Below are 22,215 nucleotides of genomic sequence, written 5' to 3' on the forward strand. Positions count from 1 at the left end.
TGAAACAACTCTAGAAAACAAAGAGTAAGGAAAACTGCAAGAAAGCTTTGGTTGACATGGGGTGGGGCAGATTGTGTCACCACTGACAATTGTGTGGCTTCTTGCACCTTCCTCTGAAGCATCATTACTGGAGACAAGACTAGTTGGACTATGGGTCTGATCCAGTGTGGAAAGTCTCCTATTCCAAAATCTCTGGGGGTGGACTAGATGGGATCTAAAAGATCTTTTCCAAATCTCAAACTGGATTCCTGTGCCCACCTGGAATGGACTTGACGTGTAGCCCATAGGAAGACAAGACCCCGACCTGCATTCCTGCACCACCGGAAGGGATTGTGGGTTTACCCAGAACAGGAAGGCAGCTCAGTGGAAGGAGGAGAGCTATTTAGTGGATCCCAGACAAGTGCTGATCTGGCAAATAATACAGCCTCAGCGTCAATAGCTCAGCATCCTACTTCCATCCCAAAGTTGTTAAATATGTCAGGAATGTTCCCCCTCCCCCCGTCCAGCCTGGCTGCTGCACAGAATATGCTATGCTTCCAGCAAAAACAGAGACACCAAGCTGCAAAGAGCAGAATTCAGCCAGGTCCAGGTTCTCCCCCTGAAATACTGGAGCTCCATGACACAGTGGAGGATGGCAGGGCTGCGGGAGGGAGCTCAATCCTGCACTGCCAGCACTGGCCAAGTAAAAAAAAAAAAAGAATCCAAAAAACAAACTTGATAATTTCCCAGTATGACCAAAGAACCTGCGGGCTTCCTTCTTTGAGAGTGAATTTAGCCCTGGTGAAAGTCACCGGCCCTTAATGCCTCGGCTTGTACACAGAGGGCGCCAGAACTAAAAGTGATTTGAAACCAAGGCACCTTTTACACCACAAGGGTTTTGCCCGAGTGTAACTAACAACTGGATGTGGACCAGCCCCTACCTTCCTCTGAGAGCTCCTGCATTGGTTTTACCCTGTGGGACCAGGATGTAACATGGGCGAGGGGGAGAGGCAGGGGTGTCAGGCCCCATGTGTCACTCAATCCTTAGAGTTGCCCTTTATCCTTAGGGACTTGTATGGCCCCCACCATCTCGGTAGCAGTGAGGCAGAGCAGTGCTATTAGTTCTATCACAGATGGGAAATCTAAGGGCCTTACCCGAAGTCATACAGAAGGTCTGTGGTGGGGCAAAGAATTGAACCCAGAGATCCAGGCTAGCACTCTAATCACTGGGCCATCCTTCCTCTCTGCCAGGTTGATTACCGTTCTCATTGATTTGCTCTGTGGACACGTTCCTGCTAGGAAAAGAAGTTCATTTCACAATCTCATGAACCCGCAGTGCTATATAGCCTTGCTGTGTACCCTGTCAGCTGAGTGGAGCGTGCAGAGAGCACACGCTAACTTGAATGGTCAGTAACGTGTCCCCATTGCATCTGGACAGGGCCAGCACGCGCTCCCCCCTGCCCCCCATGTCCTTCCTGTGTTTAATCTCACAGGGTGGGAGTGTTTATCTGGCCTTGGGCAATCACTCAGCTCAGAGGCCTGCGGTCATTCCACAATGCTTAGCATTTGCTAAGTTTGGCCAGAGCCAGGCAGGACATTCATGTTAGACCAGCCCATGATGCCCAGGCACCAAGCAGGGAGTCCTATGAGCACATACCGGAGTGGGGATATATATCCCAGTGCGTGTGCTCCAGAGGGAGTGACCTCTGCACTAAGCCTCTGCATCCACAGTCCTGATCCGAGTCCTGCAGCTTGAGCCCCTTCATTTGTCATGGGGGTGGGAAGGAATAAAACCCTCGCTCAAAAGTGTCTTGCCTAGCAGCAGAGGCAGAGATTCCTTGGGGTGAAGTGGATGGTTACCTGGCACCAGCTCTGCTCGCTGGTGAAGCTTCTGTTCTTTTGCTGGGTCTGCAGCGTACCTCCTGATTGCTGCAGTGTTTGAACAAGCAGGCTCCGGGATGTTTGCCTGGCAGCAGCCTCAGCTGTGCAAAGAGATTCTGAGAACAGCAGCGAGGGATGGAGACAAACCAGGAAAACAACGGAGGACCTCTGTGAGATTCCTCCCAGATGCACCACTCTGCAGCCCCCTGGCAGTGTCCCTCACTACCAACAAAGGAGGGGGAGCAAACAGCCTGCGAACACTGGCTAGGGATATTTGCTTTCCCATAGAACCTCCCTTCTGATTCAAACACATGTCTGTCACACACATATAAAGAAATTCAGCTTCACAACCTGTGCTGTGGAGCAGGTCATTCTCACTGACACTGTTTTAACAGAGGGGGAAACAGAGGTACTGGGCAGGGAAGTGGCTGCCCAAGGAGTGAGTCAGTATCAGAGCTGGGACTAGAACCCAGGGACCCTCTCCTGGCATGTGCCCTCTCTGAGCCAGGTAGGTCTTACTATAGTTTACTGGTGTCTGCTAGCAGTGAGTGAACAGTTGGTCCAGCTGTGCCAGTTAGAGGACTTGGTTTAACCGAGGTCAAGAAAAATTCCCTTCTGTGCTGAGATCAGGCTAACATCAGTGTTTGGAACATATCTCCTGCATGACAAAAAACGTCATGCCAGAACGCAGCAGAGCCGGTGGCTTTGAGGTAACAGTACGGCGCTGGGGAAGGGTTGGAGCCCTGGGGCATTCTGGGGAACAGGGAATATGGTGCAGGGGCTGGGCAGTAATATAAACAACTTGAGGGTTCTTTCTTCAGCATGCATCCTCCTCAGTCCACATTGTATCCCTGCTCCTGGACCTGGAGTCAGTGAGCTTTCTGCTCCTGCAGTGAGTACCTCGCTGTATTCCAAGCTCTGCTACATGTCTGTTGCTTGGCCCCTACTTCCGAGTTGCTCCCCCGCTGCTCGTCACCTTAAACGCTCTGCTTCCTCCCCCTTGGCTCACACGGCGAGTGTGTAATTACAAACTTGGTGAGCACCGAATCCCTGCTAGTCACAGCCCTACCAGCCGCGAGGGCTGTCAGTACCACGGGCTGCATCTGTGCAAACTGAGCGCAAAGGCAGAGTGCATCCCGGGCTTGCTGGCCGAGGGGAGCGCAACAAGAACGCTATGCACCAAGGCACACAGAGGATGGAAACAGCAGATGGTGCATGGACAGGGGAGAGAAAGACACAGAGAACTCAGGTATAAGTGAGTTATAAAAAGAACTAAATGAGTTCGTGGAGAATAGATCCATCAATGGGTATTAGCGAAAATGGTCAGGGATGCAACCCCATGCTCTGGGTGCACATAGCCTCTAACTGCCAATTGCTAGGACTGAACAGTAGGGGATGGATCACTTGATAATTGCCTTGTTCTTTTCATTCCCTCTGAAGCATCTGGCATTGGCCAGGTGAGAAAACAGGATCCTAGGCTAGATGGACTCTTGGTCTGACCCAGAATGGCTGCTCTTATGTTCTTTAACTGTTGGTGGAGGGAATCAGAAAAAGGAGGGAGCCAGCATCCTTGGGAATAGAAAATGAGGGTGATGGTGGTTCAGATATGGGGAACAGAGGAATCTGGAAGGGGATGAGGAAGAAAGGGACTTTTTATGTCAGAGCATTAAGCAAGTGGAATAGATTGCTGGGAAAGCAGATGGGGAATGTGGGACCTGTTGTGTGACCTTCAGGAAGTCTCTGCCTCTCTGTGGGCCTCAGTTTCCCCTCCTGCCCTTTATCTGTGCTGAGGAGTCTAGATACTAAATAAACAAGACAGATAAAGGTAGAGGACAGGAAGTATTTGTCTTCTCTTTTTTACAGATGGGGAAACTGAGGTGCAGGACAGTGACTTGCCCAAGGTCACACATTGCTGGGACTAGAACCAAGGTCTCCTGAGTCCCAGTCTAGCACACTGGCCCCTGCCCCTTCTCTCTCCTGTTTTGTAGCAAGCTCAGCATTTTTGCCCTCTCCCCCCTTTGTCCACAACTTCTCTTGTCCAAGACTCAAGGCCTTGCCCAAGACTCAAGGCCTTGCCCAGCTCTATTCTCTGCCTTAGTTTTTCCCCTTGCCTCCTTCATCCTACCAGTGTAGTCCAGGATATCGCAGGCGAACAGCTGCCCAAGGCAGGAGACACTGGGCAATCGGGCTCGCTGACATCAGTGCCATTAGCCCGAGTCACCCACAGGCTACTTTGGGGTTGGGTAGAGAAGTTAGCCATGTCCATGGGGAAGCTACGGGGACTGAGGAATGAGGAGGCTGTTTAGGAAGTGTCTCAGGGATGGGATAATGGCCGGGTGGCTTTGGGTCTTGTTTTGTAAATCTCTGAGGTTGGCACGCCCATTACATCTGGATCCCACAAAGCTAGAAAAATGCTTCTGACTTGGGTACCTCTGAGCTTAATCAGAGCCCACAACAATGAAAGGAGCTCAGCTGAGCTCTCTGGAATTCTCAGGCCAGGAGGGACCATTGTGATCACCTAGTCTGACCTCCTAAATGGTTCCCAGATAACACATGCTCAGAGATGGGTCATGAAGGGGAGATGGTCTGATCACCCCAAAGGAGGGAGGGAGGGAAACTCTCCTTATGGGGGTGGGACTCATCTTCCTACTGCTCCTGCTCCATTACTCCGAACAGAACAGATGCTTCCCAGCTGCCAGGCAAGGACGCAGGGCGAGGAATCAAACCCAACATATGTCAAAGCCTCTCTGGAAGCAAGCAAAAAAGGAAGGATATTTATTAAACAAAGAATGCTGCAAGGGGACACTGAGGGGACTTGACACACAGACACACACACTCTCCCTATTCCTCGAGTTTGGATTCAATCTGCAAATTCAAGTCAACTATGAAAACAGAACTGGAGCCAGTAGAGTTAGTCACTTACTGAAAGAAGAGCTGCTGGAAAGAAAACATTTGGAATCTATTCAGCAGGGGTACCAGATTTTTTTTTAATCCTTCCCCAGTTCTTCATGATCAAGGTCATCTGCATTGGAAACAGGATCTTCAGAGGTGTGAGCAGGTTTTTCAGGAGGAAGAACCAGAGACCAGCAGAGTGCCCCCCGCGGCTTGCCTCCCCAAGCACGCGCTTGGCATGCTGGTGCCTGGAGCTGCCCCTGGGAAGAACACTGTTTGTGGTTCATGGACAGGACTGGGAGCAAGGACTGCGGGGATCAGTTCCTGGCTTTGCTGCATGACTGTAGGGTTAATAACACTAACTCCCATTGTGCAGATGGGGAAATTGAGGCACAGAAAGGTGGCGTGGCCTGTCTAATGTCACACAGCCAGTCATTGGCAGAGAAAGGAATACAACCTGCAAGACATGTCTCCTGAGCCTTTCTCCTCTTATTGGAAAGCTGGGAAAGAACCCAGGAGTCCTGACTTCCAACCCACCCCTCACCCCCAGTGCTCTAATTATGAGACAACACTCCCTCCAAATCTGGGAATAGAACCCAGGAGTCCTGACTCCCAAGTCCTCTGCTCTAACCACTAAGGAACCATTTGCCAGCACAACTTTGCTGGTCACGAATCACACCACATCACACACTTGACCAACGTAGCTAAGTTAGGAAGTATGGCAAAAGACCAACCTGGCTTAACCAGGAGATCTTCAATGATCTAAAAATCAAAAATGTGTCCTACAAAAAGTGGAAACTAGGTCAAATTACAAAGGATGAATAGAAACAAATAATACAAGTATGTAGGGACAAAATTAGAAAGGCCAAGGCACAAAATGAGATCAAACTAGCTAGAGACATAAAGGGTAACAGGAAAACATTCTAGAAATACATTAGAAGCAAGATGAAGACCAGGAACAGGGTAGGCCTGTTATTCAATGAGGGGGAAAAAATAACAAAGAAAACGTGGAAATGGCCGAGGTGCTTAATGACTTTTGTTTCGGTTTACACCAAGAAGGTTGGTGGTGATTGGATGTTTAACACAGTGAATGCCAGTGAAAATGAGGTAGGATCAGAAGAGGCTAAAATAGAGAAAGAACAAGTTAAAAATTACGTGAACAAATTAGAAGTCTTCAGGTCACCAGGGCTTGATGAAATGCATCCTAGAATACTCAAGGAGCTGTCAGAGGAGATATCTGAGACTCTAGCTATTATCTTTGGACTGGAAAAGGGCAAATATAGTGCCCATCTATAAAAAGGGAAATAAGGACAACCCTGGGAATTACCGACCAGTCCACTTAACTTCTGCACCCGGAAAGATAATGGAGCAAATAATTAAGCATTCAATTTGCAAACATCTAGAAGATAATGAGGTGATAAGTAACAGTCAGCATGGATTTATCAAAAACAAATCATGTCAAACCAAGGTGATAGTTTTCTTCGACAGAATAACAAGCCTTGTGGATGCGGGGGAAGTGGTAGACATGGTATATTTTGTTTTTGGTAAAGCTTTTGATATTGTCCTCCATGACCTTCTCATAAACCCACTAGGGAAATGCAACCTAGATGGAGCTACTATAAGGTGAGTGCAAAACTGATTAGAAAACCATTCCCAGAGAGTAGTTATCATCGGTTCACAGTCAGGGCCGGCTCCAGGCACCAGCACAGCAAGCAGGTGCTTGGGGCAGTCAATGGAAAGGGGCAGCATGTCCAGCTCTTCAGCAGCAAGTGCCTCGGTCCCTCTCAGAGGGAAGGACCTGCTGCCGAATTGCTGCCAAAGAATGAAGCGGTGCGGTGTACAGCTGCCGCCGAAGTGCCGCCGTTCACGGCTTGATTTTTTCTCACCGCTTGGAGCAGCAAAAATGCTGGAGCCGGCCCTGTTCACAGTCATGCTGGAAGGGCATAACGAGTGGGGTCCTGCAGGGATCGGTTCTGGGTCTGGTTCTGTTCAATATCTTCAGCAATGATTTAGAGAACAGCATAGAGAGTATGCTTATAAAGTTTACGGACAATACCAAGCTGGAAGAAGTGGCAAGTGCTTTGCAGGTTAGGATTAAAATTCAAAATGATCTGGACAAACTGGAGAAATGGTCTGAAGTAAATAGGATGAAATTCAATATGGGCAAATGCAAAGTACTCCACTTAGGAAGGAACCGTCAGTTGCACACATACAAAATGGGAAATGATTGCCTGGGAAGGAGTACTGCGGAAAGGGATCTGGGGGTCATAGTGGGTCACAAACTAAATATGAGTCAACAGTGTAACGCTGTTGCAAAAAAAGCGAACATCATTCTGGGATGTATTGGCAGGAGTGTTGTAAGCAAAACATGAGAAATAATTCTTCCGTGCTGATTAGGTCTCAACTGGAGTACTGTGTCCAGTTCTGGGCACCACATTTCAGGAAGGATGTGGACAAATTGGAGAGAGTCCAGAGAAGAGCAACAACAATGACTAAAGGTCTAGATAACATGGCCTATGAGGGAAGATTTTAAAAATTGGGTTTGTTTAGTCTGGAAAAGAGAAGACTGAGAGGGGACTTGATAACAGTTTTCAAGTGTGTAAAAGGTTGTTACAAGGAGGAGGAAGAAAAAATGTTTTTCCTTAACCTCTGGGGATAGGACAAGGAGCAGTGGGCTTAAATTGCAGCAAGGGAGGTTCAGGTTGGACATTAGGAAAAACTTCCTAACTGTTAAGCACCGGAATAAGTTGCCTAGGGAGGTGGTGGAATCTCCATCATTGGAGATATTTAAGAGCAGATTAGACAAACACCTGTCAGGAATGGTCTAGATAATTAGTCCTGCCATGAGTGCAGAGGACTGGACTAGATGACCCCTCGAGGTCCCTTCCAGTTCTATGATTCGATGCCAGAAAAACTTTTAAATGTCGACTAGGCCTGAGTCTCTTGGTGCCTCAGTTCTCCCCCTCTGTGAAATGGAGAGAAGAGCAATTGCCTGCCTTGCAGGGGTGTTGTGTCACAGTTACCAGGCTAACTGCACCTCGGACCCCTTCTGGCCTCTCCAAGGGCATCCCCTCTCAGGCCTTGGGCCGTCACCTCTCTTCGGGTGGAATCACACAATTCTCTGACCCTCAGATTGGACCCTGGACTGCAGCCCCAGATACAAACTGTGATTGCCTCATCAGGGATTTCTTCTCTGTGGGGAACAACACATGCCAGAGTTACTGTTAGTCTCTCTAGAGCACCAGCCCAGGTTCAGGGAAAGAGGACATTTTCTTTTCTTCCCCAACTGCCTCCTTCTTCCAGCCTATGGTGCTCCCTGCGCTCAGGCCCTCCTCTCCCAGCCTGAAACTGTTTGCGTGTGGCTGACCCCAGGAGACCTCATAATGAGTCAGTGCTGCCCGAGGCCTCTCAATCCATTTGCTCAGTAGTCATGGAGGTGCTGGGGCCTTGTCTCAAGCTGTGATAGTATCACATCTTCAAAGGGCCAGGCTGGGTCACTGCTTGGACTGGAAACCTCCAGGAAGTACATACGCTGCTGATAAACCAGGAGGAGGCATTCTCTCCTCCCAAGCAATGTCTAGTATGATTCTAGGTGCTGACTTAAAGATAAAAGCAGGTAAGAAATGCAGTCCTCAGGCAGATCAACCCCTGGAGATAACTGGTCCTTTCCTCTTCCATTCAAACAGTTCTTTCACCCACAAATTAAAGACCCTTCAAATCTTTCCAATCTAGTTTCTCTTGCCGATCTCTCCTCTTCTGCCTGTGCTGCTTGCTGGATGCTTTGTTCTCTCCTTTCCCTCCTCTGCCAGAGAGGAGAGAGAAATCTGCAGGAAGTCTCTGTCCCATTCTGTCTCTAGCACGCTGAAGCATCCTTCCTGTCCAAGTGCATTGCATGTGCTCCCTGTTCCTGCCCAGCAGCAGTGCTGGTTGATAAGCCTCGGGAAGTCCTGCGTCCCTTTCGACATGACCCGCTGGCATGAATTAACAGCAGGAGGATTTCCCAAGCTGCTGGCAGCGCTTACAGAAGGGCAGATGGGAGGTGCAGCCAAGCCAGGCATGCAGCCCTGTGCTTCGCCATGGGAAATCCTGCCAGCTCGCCCCAGGATTAAAACCCTAGTGATCAAAATTCAGCACGCAACTAAAGCTTACCTATTATTAACCACATTGCCACCACCATGCCCTCCCAAAGCTCCAGGATGAGAGCTGACCTCTCCCCAGTTCCGTTTATTATAGAATCATAGCAATATAGGGCTGGAAGAGACCTCACAAGGTCTTCACTCCATAACCCACACTGAGGCAGGAGTAAGTCCAAGACCATCCCTGACCAATGTCTAGTCAGAGGACACTGCAGTGTGAAATGAGCTATGCCCATGCACTAAAACAAAATCCAAATGTCATGGTGTGGAATTCACAAGGTCTATGCACCACTTTAAATCTGCAAACAATGCACTAATAGAGGAGATCCAAATGTCAAGCTGTGAAATTCACAAGGCCTATGCAGCGCTTTAAATCTCCAAACAAAAGCCTCGTACTGGCTTCTGCTCAGTGAGCGCACTTCACCCTGGATGAATAAATGACAACAGTTGGAATAGGTCTGTGCATCATGATGAGAAATACAATTGTAACAAGTGACTTCAGTTGACTCAACATGGAAACTGGAATTTAGGTCAAACGCTGCTCCCCTGCAACCAGGTGTGTATGGCCGAGATACCCAAGGTATGATCTGGGACGTTCTTGCATAGGCAGATGGTGGAGTTCACTAATTCTCCCAGTTATTTGGGGGATAATCCTATCTCATTCCCAGTGATCAAGTATCCCACACACTTTGCTATCCTGGATGCTCAGAGATCCAGAAATCAGGGCCCATGAAATGTTATCACACCCTGACATATTGGAAGGACATTTTGACCAGCAAAGGGTCCAGACTAAACTCCTGGAACAGAACGCCACTACACTTCAGAATGGGAAGATTCAAATCAGCCCTGACTCTGGGAAGGGGGGGAGGGTCCAAAATCTGGACCCATGTTTTCCAGCTTTGCCCCTAAAGATATTACATTACAGAGGCGGGGTTACTTCAGCAGCACATCAGGCTGATAGGAACTAGTCACACAGGGCCAAACCCACAGCTACTGTCCCTCTCTAATGGCTCAGGAGACACCAGGAGTTTGTTTTCGTTGCCGAAGAGCTCAACAACTGTGTACTAACCTCCCAAGGACAATGGCAGCACAAACACTATCTGGTTAGCACTTAATAGGGTGTTGTGTGTTCAAAGCTCTGTTGCAAATGTTAAAGCAGCCATGTGCACAATAAACCAGTAAGGTCGGTCAGTATCAATATCTCAATTTCACAGCTGGGGAAACTGAGGCACATAGCTGCAAAGGGGTTTGCCCACGGCAAGTTAGTAGCAGAACTGGGAGCAGAATCCAGACCCCTATGCTCTAGCCATTAGACCACATTTCCCTCTCAGGGATAGCACCCAAGAGCCCTGACTGCCAGTCCCGCCCACTCATTCCAGCCACAAGTTCACACTTCCATCCCAGACTTGGAAAGAGAACCCAGGAGTCCTGACTGCCAAACTCCTGCTTATTCCTCTAGCCCACCATGTTCAACAGGAAACAAAGCGATATTTAGTTGACGTATAAACGGACTCTGTCACAAAAGATTGACTCTGGCAGCAGATGGGCCCCCCACGGGACTTGCTAATCCCACGGGCAAGCCACCCTATAAATACAGCAATTGTACAGAGCAGCATGTACAGAGATATACAAAAAATAAACAAAGCCTTACTAAAACAAGACACCTCACTGCACAAACAAGACACTGCACACTGCCGCAGGGGAGGGAACAACCCACATGTGAGGATGCCACTTAATGCCCAGCTGGAAGGTACTTCAGATAGGACAGTATTGAGGGCGGTATGAGAACCTATACATAGTAAAAAAGAATAGATGGACACTGTTATCCCAGCCCAACAGGGAGAGTGAATGCCACAGCTAAGCTCTCCTCTCCTAGCATTGCCAGCCCCCAGGGTTGAAATCGAGGGGGTGTTTGTCTGAGTGCTGCAGGGGATCCCGGTGCTTAGGACAGAACCCACAGCACACACAGACTCCCATGCAGCTCACTGGTCCTGGCATTTACCAAGGGGCCCCTCAGGGCTGTGGAGTCTGGACTGCTAACTGACTGAATTGGCCTTGTCAACACTGGTTCTCCATTTGTAAGGTAAATCCCCTCTCTACAGGTGCCAGTATATTTATACCCGTATCTGTAATTTTCACTCCATGCATCTGAAAAAATGGGGGTTTTACCCACAAAAGCTGATGCCCAAATACATCTGTTAGTCTTTAAGGTGCCACCGGACTCCTCGTTGTTTTTGTGGATACAGACTAACCCGGCTACCCCTCTGATACTGAACAGCTAAGGAAGCAGCAGCTGCCATGGCTTTGGATCAGAGCTGGGGAGGTTTATTTTTACAGGAGGTAAGAAGATGGACTGCAGGACCGGGGCCACTGTTTCCATCTAGGGAGCGGGCACAGCTGTGATGTGGGAGCTTTGATGCCAAAGCTGGCGGTACCACAAGCCTGGCTGCATTTCTCAGGAAAACGCCTATTGGCACCACAGCAGGGTCTGGGCCAGCACCACCCTGGGGTGGGGGTGGGGGTGGAGGGAAGTTCTGCAGCAGGGAGAGATGGCAAGGGGAACATTAGGGCAGCCTCAGGATACCATTGACATGAGCTGTGCAGTGAAAACCAAATCCATTTCTTGGCTATTCCCACTGCTCCTTCTCCATGTGGAATTTAAGGGAGCCACGGAATAATTCCAAGTGCCAAGGAGTCAGCTGTTTCCGGCTGCTCTTAAAGTCCTAGGAAACTTACTGCAGCTGGTGCCTTGAGAGAGAAAAAAAAACAATAACACACAGACTCTCCCAGAGCCTTGTGGGATATGTAGTTGGCCAGGCCAATCTTAGCAGAGGAACTGCTTCCCTGTCCTGTAGGAAGCAATGGGCAAGCTCCCATCTGACCCCTGGATCCTGAGTTACACTTGAAGCTAATCGAGTGATGAACTCTTGAGGATAGGGCCTGTGTTTGTACAGTGTCTAATGGAGCCTGATTCAGATTGGGGCCTCCGGACACAGCCACCATACAAATGGCAATAACTCAATTAGTCACATATGGATCCAATAAAGGTGGGGGGCAGGGCTCCAGCATGCCGCTCCACATGTCTCTCACCACACAATGGACCAGCAAGCACAATCAGAAGGAACTCCTCCCGACCTACCTCTTGTCCAGACTGACCTCCATTAATTTAATCAACAATTAAACCCCCCTCTCCTACGCACATGCACAAGGTGATGAAGTGGAGGCTGAACAGAACAGATTTAAAGGGACAACTGGTTCCTATGTCCAGAGCACAAGGTTAGGCTCTGTAAGATCTGACCTACTGTGTGACCTTGGGCAACTCATGGCTGCTCTCTGGGCCTCAGTTTCCCCTCCCACCTTTCATCACTATTGTCTATTTCAATTGCAGGCTCTTTAGGGGCAGGGAGCATCTCTCATTCAATACAGCACCTGGCACAATGGAGCCCTGATCTCAGCTGAGGGCTGTAGGTGCTGCTGTAATTTAAATACCACCCCCTTAGCCATCTCCTGGCCTGGCTTGCTCAAGGAAGATAATAAACATCATTATAATACAATAATAACCACAATTAGAGGGTGCTTTGTATGATCACAGTGATACACACACAAATTCAGCCCTACTCTCACAATCTAATCTGCCCCAGGGGACCCCAGCACCCATAAGGATACCATTGTGGGTTTAGATTTTAAAATCTCTCTCTGTTGGTTGGTAAAGCATCATGTTAGACTGATTAATAATAATAAAGAGTGAGATAATATTACAGTGAGATAATATTACTACTGAGGCTTCGTAGGGCTCTTTTCCTCATCAGATCTCAAAGCACTTTACAAAAGACCGGCCTCATTATCCCCATTTTACATATGGGGAAACCGAGGCACCAGCAGTGAAGTGACATGCCCAAGGACAGGCAGCAGGCTAGTGGCAGAACCAGGAACAGAGCTAAGTCTCTGATCAAATAACATGTCATAATCACTAACTGAGATAACACTCCTCCCACCCAAAATCCCTCTTTATCAATCTTAATCCAATCCCCACCCTTAACACCACCAGGCTTTTCCGCTGTTGTTTCGGTTTATACAGCTGCCTGGGAGAAGGAAAGAACAAAAAGTTTTGCAAACTCTTTGGGTCCCGATTCTCCTCTCGCTTACTGGGTTTTGGAGCAGGATCCCCACCCCCTTCACACCAAAAAGCCGTAGCTACTAGTGGGTCAGATGTGCCGGGGACATGGGGGCGATCCGGGCTGGAGGAGTTAGCCTGCTTTGACAGGTCCTCCTGGGAAGCGGGAGAGCCCCCCCGCCCCCGAGTCTCTTCCACGTCCGAAGTATAAACAGATGGGTGGATGGATCCCCCCAGCGTAACCTCGTGGCAGCTTCCTTCCCCGTCTCCCTTACATGAGGTATGATCAGCCCCCCTCCCCCTGCCAGACCCAAACCCTCCCCACAAAGAAACCCAAAACTCCTCGGGAGAGGAGGAAAAACTCCGGGGGGGGGGGATTCATTTCCTGCAGTACAAAGTGGAGGTGGGGGGAACAACCCAGAAAACTCAAGTCTCCAGCCCTGGAGCTTTTCCCTGCCCGAGGCTGTCTCTGCCTGGGCTCTGCTCCCTCCCAGCCCCAGCAGCAACTTTGAAAGTGTCCCTGAAACACCCCCCCCCCCGTCCTGTTTCTTTTGTCTGCAGCTGCCCTGCCAGCCAGGCAGTCTGCATGACCCAGGCTCACCCAGCCCCTGTCCTTCTATGGCCTCGCTGCCCCCACACAACCCCCCAGCCGCCCACCAAAGGACGCGGTTGCACAGGGGCTTGGGGGCCGGGGATCCCTTTGGCCCTACCAGCTTTGCAAGGATCCTTATAGTCAATGGGCTCAGTGTCTTCCTCTTCCTCCAGCTCATAGGTGTAATCGGGGAAGTCCAGGGCTCGTCCCAGCACCGCGAAGGACAGGAGCAGCCAGCACGCCCTGGCCCCGGACATGCTGGCTGGCGAGTCCCGGGCAGACGCGCCTCGGGACCGAAGGGAAAAGCGGAGCGGGAAGGAGGGGGAAGGAGAGAAGTGGAAGGAGATGGGAGGGTTTTCCCCCCTCGCTCTCGCTCTCTTTTTTTTTTTTTTAGGGAAATGAGAGCCGGTGGGGGCGGGTTCAGGCCCGGAGCTCAGCCCCTCCAGCTTGCAGAGTTTGCTCGCAGCCCTGCTGGGAACCGGGCCAGCCTGGGTGGGGGAGAAGCGGCTCCCGGAGATGCTCTTGCATCGCCGCTCACCGGCCAGGGAGCGCCCTCCGCGGGGCCTCCGGGCACCCCTCGCCGCTGCGCTGGGATCCCCGCCCGGGCTGGGAATGCCCGGCATCCCGCGGCATCGCGGCGCGGCGTGGGGCCGTCATACCCTGCCCCCGCGTGGGCACCGGGGGCCGGACCCGGGAGGACCAGCTGCTGTGCGCTGCCCCCTTTAAGTGGCAGGTTTCTATAGGGCGGCAGCGGGGGGGGGGTCTAACCTGTGACCTGTGTGTTCTGACCTGTGAGCTGATCTCTGAGCTGCGGGGCCCCGGGGACCCCCCTGCCATGGTCCAGTCCCCTCGCCCACTCCTTTGGATGCGGCTTCTTGCAGCTAAGCCCAGAGAAAAGGGCAACCCGAGGCTGCAGGGCTCCCAGCTGCCTGAGGAGCGATCAGGACAGCTAGGAAATGCTGCCCCCTCTCTGCTCCGCCCTTGGTATGTTTACTGGGGAGGGAGAAGAACTGGGAGACTCATCCCCTGCTGTGATCCCAGGGCTGGTCGATGAGTGGCAGGGCTTGAGTGCCATGGGATAGACCCTAAAGCAGCTGCTTGCTGAGAAGGAAACTGGGAAGCCTCCTTAGCGGTCTGTTGGTTGCTTTTAATAGGGGCTTGCATTGGGGTCTCCACAGACAGGCATGAACCAAAATCCTCACTCCAGCCATTCCCAGGATCCGAGCATCACAAGAGATTCTCCCCCTGCCTCCATGCAAAGAGGGTGCAAAATGCTGCTGGTGGTGTGAGGGTCAGTTCTGGTGGGCTGGAGTCTCACACTCACTTTTCACAGGTGTAAATGGCTACCGAACTGGGATTACATCTAGCCCCCGGGTTGGGAAGGGGAAAGGATGCTTCCCCAGTGTCAGAGGAAATACAGGGAGGAGTGCTGTGCCCCTGAGAGTTCTCCATCTAGGAATCTAGCCATCCCTCCCCCCCCCCAGGGGGGAAGTCCCTCAGATGCCTGGCACTCATTTCAGTAAATGCACTGAGCATGGGAAGCACAGTCTCTGCCCTGTGAATCTGTGTCACTCAGGGGCCTGGTCTGGAATGGGCCTGGCGAGTTCATAAGAGTCTGATTTGGACTGTGTGAACTTTTGGCAAGGAGCCGTCAGAGCTGCAGGGGGCTGCACTCTTTTGCACATCTGGCTCCGCTCACAGTTTTCTAGCAGCCCTTCTCACAAGGTGAATTTCATGCTGCTGAGATGTGCTGGCCTGACAACCCTGGAGCAGAACACCCTCTATCCCTGGAGCTAGCACAGAGCTGGGGCAAGCGTCCCCTGTGCACACACTGGGCCCCGCCAATGCTCTCAGCCTCGGAGTTCTCCCTCAGTCCACTCGCTCCTGGACCTCCCTGCTGGAGCCACCCAGGCTAAGCAGTGCCAGCTGCAGCAGGGGTTTCACCTGCACACGTGTGAGGTACACACTTGGCCCCATAAGAACCCACCAGCTTGTTCTGACACAAGGCCAGTACCTGTGCAACATGCTTCTCCATGCGGGACTGATGCACAGGGATGGACTCTACCCACTGGAGAGGGTGTCTGAGCAGCCAGGGGTGCTGCTGAGCCCCAGTGTTCAGCCAGGTTTAAGAGCAGGGAAATCACTGTAGGGTGACTTGTGTGCTGAGGGGAGGGGGACTGTATTGTGCAGAGGGAGCAGGGCAAGGGAATTGCTTGGTGATGCTAATAGATGTGTGTGTAGGGATAAAGCCAAGCCTGGCAGCAACCCGAGCAGGGAGAGATGAACAGCCTTTTACATGTGCAGGGAGCTCCCTACATGTGAAGTTGGGCCCAGCACCCGTGTAATGGAGGTCTGTGGGCGACATCTACAGGTCAAGCCCTGTCCCTTCAGGCCTCTCTCATGGCTGGCAGCTGCTGGCTGGCTTGCACGATGACCCTGAGACCTGGTGTTGTCAGAAGCCCTTTCAAAGCTGAGCCCTGGGGAGCAAGCTGGCTGCACACAGAAGGCCTAAGGAAGCGGGTCCCAGGATGGCAAAGGGACAAGCAAACATTCCCTGTCCTGCTCCCAGATTGGGACTAGCCCCCTTGACTTGGTTGAGGCTTGGATCTCCCCAGGTTGTGCCCAATCTGCAGAACAGCAGTGGGGTTGTGCTTTTAGGTTATTCTCCACCCCAAGAGCAGCTATGACCAGAGGCAACACATCTCCCACTTTGAACAGATCCTTACCTTTCCTTCCTGCCTCTAGGACTTCCTTGGCTGCATGATGGGTCTGGCAAGATGTGCCATGCATCTCAATGCATTAGCAACTGCTGGAGTAGTAGAAACCTTTAGCTGCTGTAATAGAGCTTGTGCAGACACTTTTGTAACTTTTACCCTGGGCTAGGCCATAAACTGCAGTCTCTTCCCAGCAGCCCTGGATATCACACTTTTGATATGGTGAGTATGTGCAGGTGTGTATATGGGCGGGAACAGAGGTCTCACTTATTAAGGTGTGTGTGAGGATACTGTTTGATTATATATATATATATATATATATGCGCTTATGATGCTTAAGTGTAGGTGTGAGCAGTGTCCATACCTTTGAATTCACTAATTGCCCTTGTCTCTCTTACACCTGCAGAACACAACCCTGGCTGTACAGAAGACAGAAAGCAGAGTTACCTCTGTGAAGATGAGATGTTGTGGGGGTTTCTTCCCTGCAGTTCTCAGTGGCATTTCTACTGCATGCTCCTCTGAGAAGGACTAGATCGCTGCCTGTATCAAACACTGAACACCTGCTCACAGAGCGGCTGGTGGTGCTGATGGGAGAGGGATGCCTTCCCCTCTCACAACTGTACTGTCTTGTTTCCAAATGGTTTGGCAGAGAAATGTATTTAAAGTGGTTAATATTGTTATTTAGATTATGGGAACACAAAAAGGTCCCCACTGAGCTCAGAGCCCCATTGCACCAGGGGCTATCCACATAGAGAGAGATAGTCTTGTTCCCGGTCTTCCTTTAGCATCTATCCCCCACCCTTCTCATTGTAGTCTTTTCCTTCCTCCCCTCCACTGGATGCAAAACACCATGTTTCCCATCCCAGGCCAAACCCAGCTGAGTCCAAGGGATTAAGGGAGGCCTAGGTCTGGGAGCGAATTCAGGCAGCACTGGGGGGAACTGCTGCAATGCTGTGCAAGGCCGTGATTTGTGAGGGTTGGCCACTGGCCAGCACTGGGATCAGCCCAAGTAGTGGCCACTAGGTAGAGCTCCAAGCTTGCTGTTGTCTGTCAAGGGCAGCACACATGCAGGGCTGAATTGTTACTAATTTGTATCACCATAAGTGCCTGGGAGTGCAGCGTTCTGGTGTTTCTGAGGTACTAAGAGCTGCTGCACCTTCTGCCCCTGTACTGATGCAACTCAGTATAAGAGATTCTTCTTCATTAAGAAGTAGGGTCCTGGTGCCTGTGTTCTCCCTTTCACGGAACCCCATCTGTTTCAGTCACCTCCTTTCTAATGTTGTTGTACCTTGGGTCTTCAGCCTGGTCCTGTCCAAAATTTCCTCTTCCGGAGCTAATCTGCCCAAGATCTAGGGGCCCAGTCTCTGTTGCCTCTACTGGTTCAGAAGCGTTAGGGTGGGGGTCAGACTCAGGAGCTTCTCTCTCCTGGGTGGCCTCCTTTTCAGCTGCTCGGGTCCGCCTACCTATGAGAGTGACCCTCTGGATTTGGGCCAGTATTCGGGTTCCCAAGGCCTTAGCTTCCCTCCTTTCCCTTTTCGACTTTCTACCATGTCTGGAAATGGAAAATAAATCTGGGGATATTTCAGAGAAGACTGGGGGTTGACAGTCTACCGTGGATGCCTCACTAACTTCAGGATTCCCCTCTTTTTTCAATCGTCCTACTGGGAGTAAGTCTCCAAACCCTGGGAAGTCCCTCCCTATGAGCACCGGGTATGGGAGTTTAGGGACTACACCTGCTGCTACCTCAGTAGTGTTCCCCTGAATCTCAATTTTTACTGGGATGGTGGGGTAATAATCAACTGTCCCAGGGACGCATGTTATCCCCGTACGCTTAGCCCGCAGCAGCTGACTACACTTCACAAGCTTCCCCAAGACAAGCGTGATAGCATTCCCTGAATCAACCAGTGCCGTGGTCTCTATCCCATTTAGCTTTACTGGTCTGGTGTACACATGTGGGGTTAGTGAGACCCCCACAAGGTGGATTAGGGAGCATGGGTCTGCCCAGTTCCCCAGGTTACACTGCATAGGCTCCTCAGCATTGGGACACTGTGCAGCTGTATGTCCCCATTCCCCGCAGGCATAACATCTGTATGGGGCCTTAGGCATTCCCTGGTCTCTTGGTCTGGGCAATCTAATATCTCAATCCTCTTCTCTCTCAGTGCTCTGACTCTTTGCGGCCTCTGGTGGTGTGACGAACTGGGAAAGTTCTTAATGTTTTCTCTGAGTACTGTGTTGGTGCCTCAGTGTCCCCATGGCAGTTCTTAAGTATCTGGCAGAGCAAAGGGCCAGTGCACCTAAATGCCTGGCACTCTGTCTCCTAGTAACTGATGGCCTGGGTCCCTCCTCTGCAAAGATGCCAGCTGAAGGTGTTGGAGACAAAGGGATCAGGTGACCTCCTGGCCCGGGAAAGGAGCTGAGGAGAGAGGAGGGGCTGGGAGGGGTTGTTAGTCTGGAGCTGGCTGGGGTCAAGGGTGGAGGGCAGACCTGGGGGTCTGGCTCACTGCCCCCCAGAATGGACCCAGCCGAGGGGTCCGGTTCGCTGTATCTACAAGCTCTGTTTTAGACCCTGTTCCTGTCATCGAATAAACCTCTGTTTTACTGGCTGGCTGAGAGTCACATCTGACTGCAAAGTGGGGGTGCAGAACCCGGTGGCTTCCCCAGGACCCCGCTGGGGTGGACTCGCTGTGGGAAGTGCACGGAGGGGCAGAGGATGCTGAATGCTCCAAGGAGAGACCCAGGAGGTGAAGCTGTGTGAGCTTCTTGCCCTGAACAAGTCTGCTCCAAGGGAGAGGAGGCTCCCCAAAGTCCTGACTGGCTTGGTGGGGAGCAGTTCCAGAGCATCGCCCGGTGACTCCGTGACAGGTGGGCCTTCAGCCCCTCTCTTTTTCCACCTGGGCTCTCCTGGTGGCCCTTTCACTCGAGCTCTAGGGCTTAGTGCTGCTAGTTTAACCCGGGGAGCCTCTTCCTTAACTGGTCAGGTCAGCTCCCTCGCTGTCCTTCACCTTTGTACCAGTGCAACAACCTCATCATAGGTGGAGTGTTTGTTCTTGCTTACCCAGGTACAAAGGTCTGGCAGTAGTCCCCTCATGTATCGGTCGATGACCAGAACCTCTAGTATCTCTTCTGGACTCCAGGACTCCGTTCAAAACCACTTTCGTGTGAGATGGATGAGGTCATCCAATTGGGACCGTGGGGTTTTGTTTTCCTGGTACCTCCACTCGTGATACCGCCCGCACTGCAGTCGTTACCCTGGATCTGGCCAGGATCTCTGCTTTCAGCTGGGGGTAGTCTGCTGCAGCCTCTTCAGGCAGATCATAGTAAGCCTTCTGGGCCTCTCCACACAGAAATGAGGCAAGGAGGTAGACCACTGATCTCGAGGCCAGGCCTCCCATAGGGCTGACCTCTCAAAGGCCAGAAGGTATGCCTCTACATCATCCTCCCTCGTCATTTTCTGCAGCCAATGGCTGGCCCGCATGAACTGCATCCTATCATGGCCGTGGTTCAGCTCTGTAAGGTCTTTACGTGGTTTACCAGTTCTCGCAATGTAGCTCGGTCTTGAGAAGCCTGGTCCATCAGCAGGCGATTAGTCTCTTGCTGCAGCCGCACTGCCTCCTGTTGGGCAGCTGCCTGGACACGGGTAGCCTCCTGCTGGGCAGCCGTAGCTTGTATCAATGCACTAAGTCTGCTATTGTGGTGAAAAAAAATGAGCCCTCTACCTTTTTTTTTTTAATTTTTATTTTTTTAAATCACCCTCCTTCTTCTGCCACATTGTGCACACCAAGATCCCACCCCTGACACCAGTTGTGACAAAGTTCCTCCTCTACCTTGGTGGGTCCTGCACTTATTGGCAGATTTGCTCACCTAAGTGCTCTCCCCCACAGTCTGGATCAACTCCTCCTGCATCTGATCAGGAGTTGGGAGGTGTCACGGAGTGTGGGGGGGTCCGGTCCTGCACCCTCTTCCTGGGACCTACAGTGACTCTCAGCCAGCCAGTAAAACAGAAGGTTTATTGGACAACAGGAATGCAGGTTACAGCAGAGCTTGCAGGCACAGTCAGGACCCCTCAATCGAGTCCTTCTGGAGTTTCAGGGTGCTTGGGTCCAGCATAGGATCCCCTGAATTCCCCTCATCCAGCCCAAAACCGAAACTGAACTGCCCCTCCTCCAGCCGGCCGATTCCTTTGTCCAGCTTCCCAGCCCAAGGTGCTAACCCCCTCCCCCCTACCTGGCTCAGGTTACAGGCTTAAAGATCCTGTCCCTCACCTAAAGACATCCCCAGCTCTCCCATCCCCCAGGCAGACAGCCCCTACTCCATCACATCTCTCCCCCCTTCGAGACTGAACTGAGCGGAGTCACTCTGCCCAGTGACCTGGGGAAGTTCAGGGCCCCTCCCCCTCCGGGACAACGCGTCCGCTATCAGGTTGGCACTTCCCTTCACATGAACCACGTCCATGTCATAGTCCTGCAGGAGCAGGCTCCACCTCAGGAGCTTGGCGTTGGCTCCTTTCATCTGATGCAGCCAGGTCAGGGGAGAATGGTCGGTGTACACAGTGAAGTGTCGCCCAAAGAGATATGGCTCCATTTTCTTAAGGGCCCACACTATAGCCAGGCATTCCTTCTCGTTGGCCGCGTAGTTCTGCTCCCGGGTTAGCAACTTCTTGCTCAGGTACATGATGGGGTGTGTCTGCCCCTTTTCATCCTCCTGCATTAACACCGCCCCCAGTTCCATGTCTGAGGCGTCAGTGAACACCATAAAGGGCTTGTCAAAATCTGGGTTTGCCAGAACTAGGCCACTAACCAGTGCCTCCTTCAGCGCCCGGAGAGCCTGCTGGCACTGCTCAGTCCAGATCACCTTGTCTGGCTTCCCCTTCTTGCACAGCTCAGTGATGGGGCCGTGTCATAAGCAGATTGTTAAAGGTTAATGTCTCGTGTACCTGTAGAGGATTACAAGCAGGGAACTGGACACCTGACCAGAAGACCAATCAGAAGACAAGATACTTTTAAATTTGGGCGGAGGGAAACTTTTGTGTGTGTGCTTTGTGTGTTGTGTATTCTTCTCTCGGAGGGTCTGAGAGAGACCAGACACTACTACAGGCTCTCTAAGTTTCTTTTCATATAGTAAGAAAAACAGGCGGTTTAGGCTTTTTGATTGTTTTTACTCTATTTGCAATTGTGGATCTGGCTGGTTAACTTTTATATGTGTAGTTGCTGAGGGGAAAGTCTCTTTCTGGTATCTGTAAGCTATAGGACCCTGTAATATTTACATCTTGAAGTTACAGAGAATTCTTTACTTTTTCTTTCCATTTATTAAAAGTTTTCTTTTTTTTCCTTTTTTTTTTGAGAACCTGATTGATTTTTTCTTCCTTGTTTCCCTTGTGTTATTCCAGGGGATTGGGATACTCACCAGGACGGGGGGGGGGGGGGGAGACGGGAGGGTGAGAGATAGAATCTCTCTGTTTTCCTTGAATCTGTTTGCCTCTTTGTGGAAGGGAAGGGAGATGCTTCTCTGTATGGTGATTTAGAGGTTAGATCAGTATCTCTCAGGATATCCCAGGGAGGAAAATTCTGAGAGGGGGAAAGGTGGGGGGAATGGTTTATTTCTCCTTGTTTTAAGAACCCAAGGGATCTGGGTTCTTGGGTCCCCAGGGAAGGTTGGGGAGGTCAGAGTGCCCCAAAACACTATATTTTTGGGTGGTGGCAGTGCTATCAGATCTAAGCTGGTAATTAAGCTTAGAGGATTCAGGTGCTAGTATCTCATTTTCTGAACTCTAAGGTTCAGATCTGAGAAGGAATGCTATGATATGGTTGTCAGCTAAGTGGGATAGATAAGAATACAAAAGCCAGTAAGATTATTAATTTGCTACTCTGCTAGCTGGTTAATAGCAGAGGGAAGGGGTTTATTTTTTTT

At 51.0% G+C, this 22,215-nt stretch overlaps 1 protein-coding gene across 4 annotated transcripts in view; it reads right to left on the reverse strand.

The window, feature by feature from the left end:
* The window catches only part of BMP1 (bone morphogenetic protein 1), an 85,684-nt gene extending 71,203 nt beyond the window's left edge, over positions 1-14,481 (reverse strand). For 2 of the 4 annotated variants that reach the window (XM_030552097.1, XM_030552095.1), the window contains exon 1: positions 13,713-14,028. In XM_030552097.1, the coding sequence (XP_030407957.1) occupies positions 13,713-13,851 (139 nt within the window). In that variant the 5' untranslated portion in view covers positions 13,852-14,028. Of the gene's footprint in view, positions 1-13,712; positions 14,032-14,383 lie in introns of those variants that run through there. The other 2 variants (XM_030552100.1, XM_030552099.1) reach the window with 2 other exon arrangements.
* Between the last annotated feature and the right edge of the window lie 7,734 nt (positions 14,482-22,215).

This window comes from Gopherus evgoodei, chromosome 2 (genome assembly GCF_007399415.2).
Source record: "Gopherus evgoodei ecotype Sinaloan lineage chromosome 2, rGopEvg1_v1.p, whole genome shotgun sequence".
Taxonomy (NCBI): domain Eukaryota; kingdom Metazoa; phylum Chordata; order Testudines; family Testudinidae; genus Gopherus; species Gopherus evgoodei.